The sequence below is a fragment of the Hakea prostrata genome, chromosome 8 (assembly GCF_041222555.1).
Source record: "Hakea prostrata isolate BN-2017 chromosome 8, UWA_Hpros_2, whole genome shotgun sequence".
Taxonomy (NCBI): Eukaryota; Viridiplantae; Streptophyta; class Magnoliopsida; order Proteales; family Proteaceae; genus Hakea; species Hakea prostrata.
The window spans coordinates 2,258,575-2,268,952 of NC_142607.1; the positions used below are offsets into that span (position 1 = coordinate 2,258,575).

At 36.9% G+C, this 10,378-nt stretch overlaps 1 protein-coding gene across 2 annotated transcripts; it reads right to left on the reverse strand.

The window, feature by feature from the left end:
* Nucleotides 1-3,844: 3,844 nt before the first annotated feature.
* ICE1 (basic helix-loop-helix (bHLH) DNA-binding superfamily protein) lies at nt 3,845-8,724 on the reverse strand. 2 transcript variants are annotated; one of them, XM_089166671.1, is made up of 5 exons: nt 7,461-8,724; nt 6,581-6,808; nt 5,608-5,778; nt 4,888-4,960; nt 3,849-4,443 (listed from the first exon to the last, which is right to left on the reverse strand). In XM_089166671.1, the coding sequence occupies exons 1-5, from the start codon at nt 8,589-8,591 to the stop codon at nt 4,436-4,438; spliced, it is 1,611 nt and encodes a 536-aa protein (XP_089022797.1). In that variant the 5' UTR covers nt 8,592-8,724; the 3' UTR covers nt 3,849-4,435. The 2 variants fall into 2 exon arrangements, with proteins under 2 accessions (XP_089022796.1, XP_089022797.1); XM_089166670.1 differs by having other exon boundaries at nt 3,845-4,960.
* Nucleotides 8,725-10,378: the final 1,654 nt, after the last annotated feature.

Genomic DNA, 10,378 nt, shown 5'->3' on the forward strand with positions numbered 1-10,378 from the left:
AGATTAGTTGTTTTTTATTTCCCTACTGTAGAAATAATTTTCTTTTTCAACCAAAAAAAAATAGATCGATGTTTAGTAGCAGTATATTGAAAAAAAAATTGAATAAAACCAACAAACAAACCGACTTGTTAATCGTTATGCATGAGGGTGCGTTTGTTTGCAAAGGTGGAGTGAGAAAAAAGATGTGGGAAAAAATATATATGTGGGTTCCATTGTAGTTGGGTTAGGAAATGAAATAAAATGATTTTGTGAAAAAGTGATAATAGTGGGTTTTACTTTTTACTTTTTCAATTTTCTCACAAAGTCCTACCAAATATGTAGGATTTTAAAATGGCTTGAAGTGTAAAAGTTGGACCGCCACATCTACTATTTTGGGATTTAAGAAAAAAGTAAAAAATCTACACTTTTTTCAATAATGAGAGGTAAAAACACACTATCATGGATTGTTAAAATATATTTCCATATTATTAACCCGTATTTCAATACTTTATTTATTAACATGGCATCTCATGTAATTATATATATATATTCTATTTTCCATATAAGTTTAGGATTAACACAAGTCTTAAACGAAACCCTTTCTCGTCTATAGCAATAATTTGGATTTAATAAAGTTAATAAGTAAACCACTTGACACTATAACTATGTTTGGTTGAATTGTCATTGCACCATAAAATAACTAACTGAGAAAAATAATGGAAAATTACATGATTAATTGTTTTTAGGTTTCTTCTTACAAAAATAGTAAACTTAATGTTTTAATTTACAAAATTAGTCAAAAATTAGTTTGCATTTACAAAACTATACAAAATATTGATTTTTCACATCTTTGGATTTTTTTACCCTTAAAACTGATTACATCGAGCGAAAAAACTCATTATTTTGTACAAAAATTAAAAGTCATGTTTTTTATACCTTTTAGACATTTTCACCGGAATATGATCAATTTTAGAGGTCAAAACATCCAAAGAAGTGAAAAAACACTATTTTGATTAATTTTATAATTGCAAATTCAATTTTAGTTTATTTTATAAAGTGGAACATGACTATTTTTGTAAGAAAGACTCTAAAAGCAACTAATCACATAAGTTTCCCTTAAAGTTTACAGGGAATCATGAGCTTTCAACTACAAAAAGGTTTCTCTTTCATTTGTATTTTTTATCTTGCTCTCCTTTTCCGCTTTATTTATTTTTTTATTTGTATTTATAATTCTAATTTCTTAATGGTTTTGAATTTTTCATTACCTTTGCTTTATTTTTCATGTTCCAACGTCAGTGAATAAGCAAATATCATGTTTTACTTCAATTACCAAAAAAAGACGAATAACCATGTTGCTTTCAGGGTATACATAGTCATATTTTAGCAGCAAAAAATCCATGGTCATACTCTATGGTCTGAGTTTTGGTATTTTCCAACTAGGTGTCTCTCTATACAATAATGGGGCTTAAAATCAAGTTTAAGTTAAAGGCTTAATTTGGCAATTTTTTATTTATTGTGACTGAACCAAGAATTTTCGTCTTTGGAAAAAAAAAAAGAGAAAAGAAAAAAATGGACCAATAGGATTTAGATTGTGGGACCCATGGGATTACAAATAGATATCTTAATGCAAAATACCATACTTCATATTGCAATCTATAATAATTTAATAATTTGCTACATTTGTTGCTAGAGAGAGACAATTTAGCAATCCCAAAATTTTTTAAGATATTTTAAAAATAATTTACTCAATAAAATAATTTGTGATTACCACTTTTGAATATTTTTTTTTTCTTTTCTGAAAACATGTGGCATTTCTTCTGTGGTAAAAAAGGAAAATCCCACCAAAAGCAACTGGAATTGAAAAGGGGAGTCAGGAGACCACAGATACGGTCCACTTGCAATTAAATTATTCAAATAGGAACCGCAATGTCAAGGTCTAATGCGTCATGCGTGAGTGACATGGATTTTGCTTCAATCCTAACGGTTAAACAAAGCATTTCAGGCCGTTAGACAGATGATCTCAGCCGTTCAAATTCAACGGTCAATCGACACTTTAGATCTGACGGTCAGGTTATGCAATTTTTTAACTTTTTTTTAAGAATCACATGGGCAATGAATAATAGCTTGAATCTGACCATTTTAGAGGGGAAAATCTGAGCCAACTGAATTTTTGAACATAATTAAAATAATCTAATCATTCCAGACTGGGGAAAGGGACGTGAGGTTCCAGGTCCAGCCGCCTCAAGCCCAGCTGCGTCTCCCAAGTCCCAACTTCATCAACCAATATCAGCCAATAGATTCTTTGGAGGTACGATAGCAGCCATTAGATTATATATTAGGGCATGCGGAAATGGAATATCCAAGATGCGGAAAAGTAAACCGCACGGGCCCGCACGTTGAATTCAAGAGTTGCAAGCTTTTTCTTCTTTTGGGTAGAAGAATTCCAAGCTTGACTTTTTTCTATATTTGCATGGTAGTCGTGCTTCCAATACATTGCTGATAGGTTTTTTTTTAATATAGAGATGGTAAAAGTAAAACTAAAAAGCCCTCAGGTTCAAGTCTCTGTCTTACAAATCTTCCTCTCTTACGCCCCTCTGATTGTTATAAGTGAATTGATGACCAAAATAATAATAATAATTAATAAATAAATATATATAAAATTAAAAAAAATCAATAATTGTATTTAGTACAATCCAACAATAAAAGTGTTTTTCTTTTCCTTGATCTCATGCGTATTATTATTCATAGGATTTAAGGTTTTGCTGATTACGCCCATATCATAATTTTCTCTAGCATAATTGTGTGTGTTTAAGGCATGAGATACAACAATTCTTTAACAAGTAAAAATACCTAACCAAATTTGAGATATCATGTTCAGTAATATAGTTTCACATTTCAGCTGTTGACAGGAAGCAATATGGTATTTCATGTGAGATTTGTTCGATCTACCGGAGATAACTACTGGAGGTTTTTTTTTTGTAAGAAATAATTTTATTGAGGAGAAGAACTCATGAAGTCCAAATTATAAAGATTCCTAATCCACGGAATGGAAATAGGCAAAGTCGCACTACCAAAAGACAAAGCCCTCTTAGCTAGGTTATCCACTATGGTATTAACCGTCTTAGAAACATACATCATTTGACTGGTCCCAAACTGGCCCATTAACCATTTGATATCGTCCATAATGGGCAGGATTACAATGTGACCTACAAAATTACCCTTAGAAATCGTCTTGACTACCTCCAAGCAATCAAAATCCAATTGAATGTTCTCAAGTCCCAGTTGCAAAGCTTCAGCTAGTCCACGTCTAATTGTCAGTGCTTCTCCCTTGTTAGCACTATAGAAATCCAACATTCCTGAAATCACAAAAATAGCATCTCTACAGATGATACTCACTCCACTAATTGTAGAACCCTTCATTCACGAAGCATCACAATTAATTTTGAAGAAATTGATAGATGGAGGGGTCCAAGCTGAAGAATGGTGAGCCGCATCCCTAACTCGAGCCTCTATTTTTGCATTGGCTCTCCAGTATTCCCCATGTAAGGTCAAAGCTCTACGTAGAACTTCCATAGGTGTAGAAAGCTGATCTGCAAGGATGAAATCATTCTCCGAACAGTTGTGCCCTAGTAATTTGGGATTTTAATATGCAGCAGTTGCTACCGCAAGCAGCCAACAGCGTAGATTACGCTACGTAATCAATGAAATCAGATGGTCCACAATCAAATGATAGAATTTACTTGTAAATTGTATTTTTTATTTTCACATTCTAAAGGTTTAATATCCAAGTCTCAAATCCTCATTTAATTTCGAATTGCATAGATCCCGCGACTTGAGACTAGGTTTCCAAATTCCAAGAAACCAGCACACTCCTGTGACACACTCCTTTCTAATTTGTTTAAATGTATAATTATTATTAGAAATTATGCCGGACCTTACCGAGTCGAACATGCCAAGATGATCATCCTTGCGGAGATTTCAGTATCTACTAATCAGCAAAATTCGACTATCAGCTGTGGGTGTTTTCTAGGTTCCAGTCTTTCTCAAGCAACATATGACTCGAACATCAGTGCTTATTGGTCTGCTGGGTGAGTGAGGAATAATAAGCTAACCCATTGTCAGGGTAATGGTTATTTATGATATTTCTTGTTTTGGAAAAGAAAAAACCCCCCCTCTAAAGGAGTATCACTGTACTTATTAGTCTACCGAATCTGGTCTACTGATACTCCTGTTTATTTATAATTAAGATGAGAAAAGGAGGCCATAAATTTCTTGATGTAAAAAAGAAGACTAAAAATCATTTGACATGCTCGAGAAGAATCTGAAGTTGCTGTATCCATTACACCATTTCAATTGAACCAGTCTAGACTTCTATTGTCGCCTCTCTCAACTGAAGCGTTCTTGCAATCCTTCGCTTGATTCTGCATGCTTCAACTTCTCGGGCTCATCCTAAGCATCAATAGTCTGTAAAATGTGACATAAGACTAAATTCTTTTCCATGGTGAAAGATGCAAAGACTAATCAGGGCCATGTAGTATGTACTATCAATCCGATAACCAGAATCGCCTCACCAAGAGTGTTCAGTCGGCCAACTGGCCATGACCTATGAGGAAGATTAAATCCTTGGCAGAACCCATACAGCATTTGTGTCCCCTTTAGTACATTTATAATTCTACAGGATGTTTAACTGAACACTAAAATTGCAATAAACAATATTTCTTAGCTGCAATACCTGGCCAAAACCCAATGACAAAAACCAACCACCAAGACCCCATTATATGCTAGTAGACTTGGCTTAGTAAATGCATCGGCATATCATTCGGAGAACAACTACAGTTAGTGCTTCTGCTACAACTCTCTGAATGTTTATTTATATCAGTTCGGATAAAGAAAAGAACTACATCATACCATGAAAGCCTGCTGAATCCAAAAGAACTGCTTTGATATCATCTGGCAGCACATCTAGGCCTTCCTTGCATTGCTGGGGACAGGGAGAAGAAAAAAGAAGTGAAAAATCTACTTTTAGTTCATCACTGTCGGAGTTTAGTTCAAGGACTGCAATCTATTATCAAACAGGAAGACCCAGTTGTATCATGATGAACTAATGCACTCATTTGAATTCTGCTGAAAAATATTGAGTCACATTGAAAGAAATGCTAATCGGCGTTATTTAATTTGAATGACAGCAACTATGCAGTAAGAATCCATATAATGGATGGGCTATGATCTTCCCATTGGTTCAGTTTGCAACTAAGAATATTAGATCTATAATAAAGCATCAACTAGTCGACCAGACCATCAGTATTGCATTGTCAAACTGATTGTAGGGTCTCTCACTAAGGTGTCTCCAGTCAGGAAATGAGGTACCTATGATGTTTCAATGTCACAATAACACAAATTATGCAGTTTGTAACTCCATTTGTTTTGATCCCGTGGCAAACATCACTTAATAAATGTAGAATTTTATATGTTGAAAAGTTTTTCAATTTTTTTCCTAAACAAAAGAACACTAGAACACTTTTCAATATGTCAAGTTCTACATGTCATAATATTTTTAGTATTCATTTTTTACGCCAAAACAAACAGAGCTCTAGCAGAATAAAAGGAAGGGGACAAGTGGGAACTTACCTCAGCCCTGAAGACATCCAAAGCAAACCCATTAAAACAGCTGATAACAGCCTGCTGGATGTCCAGCCCAAGCCCATCAAGTGCCCTCATTACGGACAGTAAAAGACCTGGTCTACAGGCACAAAACATGTGAATGTTTACAGATCTCCCTTCTCTTACCCTGACTTCGACCTATAAAGAGCATAATGACGGGATTAAACAATAAACAAGAATCACAAGAATATGAGTGACTCCCAAATTATACACAAAGAAAGGAACCACACACCCAAAAGGGGAAAAAAATGCAGTAAATACATGAACAAGGGAAAGTGTTAATTCACACAGCTGTATCACAAGAGACATTCTTGGGCAGACTACCTTTTTAAACCACCTGCCTCCCACCCCCACCAACCCACAAAAAAAATAAAAATAAAAATAAAAATAAAAAAATAAAATAAAAGGTTAACTGAGGTTGGGTGGGAAGAACATCCCTAGGATTATCTGTGGGACAAGGTTTGTTCCCATTATCATTGTATTGTCCAGAATAGTATTGCTAGTACAGGGTCATAGGCCATTAGTTATGAGGTTGGGTGGGAAGAACATCCCTAGGATATCTGTGGGTAGGTCTGTTCCCATTATCACTGTATTGTCCAGAATATTATTGCTAGTACAGGGTCACAGGCCATTAGTTAGTCCTCAATGCTGATGAGAACCTGCATCATATGTGATCTGCAGATATGAAGTAGCATTTGGTTGTTTTACCACCTAGACTACAAACCAAGAGGGCTGAACCAATTCATGAAATAACAGAAGCAGAAACATAACCTTGGTCAATAACACAAAACATGCCTTGACTGTAGAATTCTAAATAAAATATGTATAGTGAAAAGCTGTCAAGACATGAGAGATCTAAGGATCTCAAAGAAAATAATCAGCCAAATCCGTTGAAGTAAACTTATTTTTTTATTTATCTCCAAGATAATGGGAAATTTACCGTTGGAGGTTGGCCATGTGGGCTTGGCAATGAGCTCAAGCAGAGTTCCTCCTTGACACGGCAAGGAGGTGTAGAAGAGGTGGGAGTCAATGGAAGGAAGGTTGTTGCAGCAGGGGGAGGTACAGATCCTGGTGGAATTGACTCTAGCTCACTGTGGAGGTCGCTGATCCTCTGCAGTAGCTCCTTCAAGTACTCAATTGCATCACCGAGGATTGAAGCTCTATCCATCTGTTAAAACAAATAATCCAATATGTATCATAAACAAGTTTATCAAGGCAAAATGAAATTCACAACATCAGGATGACTGCTAATGACCAAAAATTCATTCCAGCTAAATGAAATTTGGTGCTTGGTTAAGCATTCAATTGAGCTTCCCAATTACACAGATTTGACTCAACCACTTAGTAGAAAGATGTTAACCCATTAAATTGAAGGGGGATTTAACAGAGATGACTCCTGTACTCGTATCTACAATAAATTATACAACTCTATGATATTGGACACTGTCTATAGATCCTCCAATAGCTTTCTAGGCCCAGAACTGCATCACATATACCAGCATCACCCAAGATGAGATAATGCGGAGGTAGGAAACACCTATCAGAAGTAGTAAAGTCTGCTGAGGCCAAATAAGAGGAAAACAAATTCGAGGTTTCATTACGAATACAGATAAAAACTGAAAAACCCATATGAAATCAACTGGGTATCAACCCTTACAGAGTGCCAATGTTTCCAATACTAAATTAACCTGAGGAGATAGCTAGAGAGCTTCAAACTTCAAAGATGAAACCCAACATAGAAAACACCATTTAGTTTGACAGAAGTATCGTTCTAGTAGTAATTCACTAGTGAAAAGAATTGGAAGGCTGCAAACTCTTACCTTGCTAATCTTTGGAACAACAGACCTCAGCATGTAAAGCCTATCGTTGAGTTTCTTCCTGCGTCGCCTCTCGGCCATTAAATTTTTTGCCGGGGGACCCTTCTTCTTCCCCTTTTGATCAGTTCCTGTGACGGTGCTTTTTGCATTCGAATTGTTCCCATCGTCGTTTGTGTTCTCCAGCTCCTTTTTGTCGTTGTTCTCTGTAGCCCCGTCTGAATCATAATTCAATCCTGACGCGCCGATGCTTGCCTCTTCCAGTTCATCTTCTTCGTTTTTCCTCTTCCTTTCTTTCTCATAGTCATCGTTTGACTCCTTTTTCCTCTTATTTCCTTCTGAACCCAAAAAACTCTGGCGCAAAGCTCTCTTCTGAAAGAGAGTCGGCTGTGCGCCAACATTAGGAGAAATTTCGAGAGGTCTCAACAGCTTAGACCTGTTTTGGAAAAGCTGATTAGCAGAACCCTCAAAACCTCCAAAACCGGCAAAACGGAAACCCTCACCAACAGTGCTGTTGGCCATCGGGAGCAAATGAGTGGACGAGAATTGTGAACTGGAGCTCAGATCGGGAATGCCAATCTGAGCCGCAGAGCTCAAACCAGTGAAGTCCATCAAAACCCCACCTCCATTGTTGATTACAGCATGTGGGTTCATGTTCTGGTTCCCTTGCGAAGGCGGGAGAAACCCGGCGTCACAACCCAAATCGAAACCGCCCTCGAAGGGGTTATTACTGCAGACGGCATTGAGAAGAGAAGACAAGCAAGATTTCGGAGGCAAGAAGGAGTACTGTAACTGTGATGGGTCGAGACTGAAAACGGAAGACGGAGAGCACGAAGACGAAGAATCCACTGGCTGCAACAGCATATTATCAGCTCCAGTGACGTTTGAAGAGAAAGCAATATCTTTAAAATCTTGGTGGTTTTGGATGTTTTGAACATCATTGTGAGAGTGAGACGAGTTCCGTTCACTGTCCACGTACCAGTCGTCTGCAAGCATCGATTTGAACGTAGAGAAAGCGCTCAAGTCGTCCTTGTTTCCCACATCTCCATCGCCACCGTCGTTCCTATTCCAAGACACCGCGTCTTCCTCCTCTCTCTGTTCCTCCATCCAAGCTCCACCATTAAGCCTGGACGTCATTTTCCCCTTGATTTCTAATCTGAGAAGAGAACTAGAGGAAGAAGAAGGTAACCCTACAAGTTGCAGAGCGTAAAGGGTTATAGCTTTTCAAAGCACCATTAGGACAGGTGTGAGTATACAATTTGAACGTTACTCTCGCAGAGTCTCTGGTACTCTGTATGGATATGTATCGCTCTCAGATGACGACGACCAACGACTGAAGACGATCCCAAAATTACAAGATTACCCCTAACAAGAATAATTTTATACAGTTTTTTTTTTACTCTTTTTTGTTTTTTAACCTGTTTTTCGGTACCTGCATTCAGAGTGGCATGAATTTTCTTTTTAAATACAATTATTATTATTATTATTTTTTATAATTAAGCGCTTTATATATAGAAAATTTAAGAATAGCAAAGCGGCTTTATATATAAAGAAATTGGAGACGAGAGATATTACATTGCTAGTAAGGATTGTACCCATAAATTTTATACTGACAAGTGAGGCTCACAATGACACAACCACTCCACTAATCCTCCATTGGCAAACATATATATTTTTTAGATCGGAGCATTCAATACATGGGGATGGAAAGTATATTAATGCCGTTGGATGGGGACTTCTCAATGGGAGGTTGAGCCTTTAATTGCTTTACTAACCCACAATTGACAAATGTAATTTTTTTTTTTTGTGTTTGAGGTTCATCTGGATCAGCTTGTGCACACCTTGATTATATCATCACAGGGAGTTTTATAGTTCGCAAAGGTTGATAGCAAATGTAATTTTTTTTTTTGCATGCGTGATGCATCAGGTGAAATTTCGAACCATCAGATTCAAAATTTCGGTCATCAATTTTGATCTCTGCATTAAAAAAAGTAAAGTCCGTGAAAATGGGGAGAAAGAATGGAGAGAGAAAAAAAAAACAAAGAATTGGGTTAAAGCTTTGAGTTTCAAAAGCCCTTTTCACTCCCGCCAGCCGTTGTTGTGACGTTTTTGCATGGGCAGATTGTCTTTTTGGCATTTTCTCGAACACAAAATAAACGGTCTTTATGATGGTGCCGAATAAATGAATTATAAATTTTCTTTTAAATTTTCGGGTAGGGAAGACTTTACCATTTCTCAGCTCCCCGTAATTTGAGAGTTTAAATTATTTGTTTCGGTTTCGCAGGTAATCGATCCGTTCCGATACTCCAGAGCCCTTGTCTTTATTGTTCCTCTCATAGCTCGTGAAGATGGACCTCTCCAGCTCTCCTTGTTATGGAGAAAGTTGCAGAGGGTTATGAACCAAACCCCACAACAACCCATTTGATTGTGAGTGTTATTAAATGAAATGAGAAGCCCACTTGCTTAACTACCAATTTCAGATTTCTGACTGAACCCAATACGTCTGGGTCCATAAATACTCCAGTTATTATTTACAATCTTTACATAGAAGGTCAGTAATTGCAAAGGTAAAAAATACAAGCTTTCACGGAGGGAATGTCGTGGCAGCTCTATCTCGATTCTCGAGTCACAACAGAAAAACTAAAGTGACAGTGTTGTGTTGGGATCTAAAGTTCTAAACCCTATGAAGAACTGGAATGATTCCCCTCTCCAACTCCAACTCTCATCTCATCAACAAGTGGATGCGAGATCCAGACTCCAGAGTCTCGGACTCTTCAAAATGGATGATGTTGGCTTGATGAAGTGATAAAAAGAAATCCAATCATTGGATGATATCACGTGTGTCAACGAGTTTACATTTAATGTAGTTGTAGGCTTGTTAGCAATGAAAGCCGAAATTTGGCTGGAAACGTGACCGTATTTAT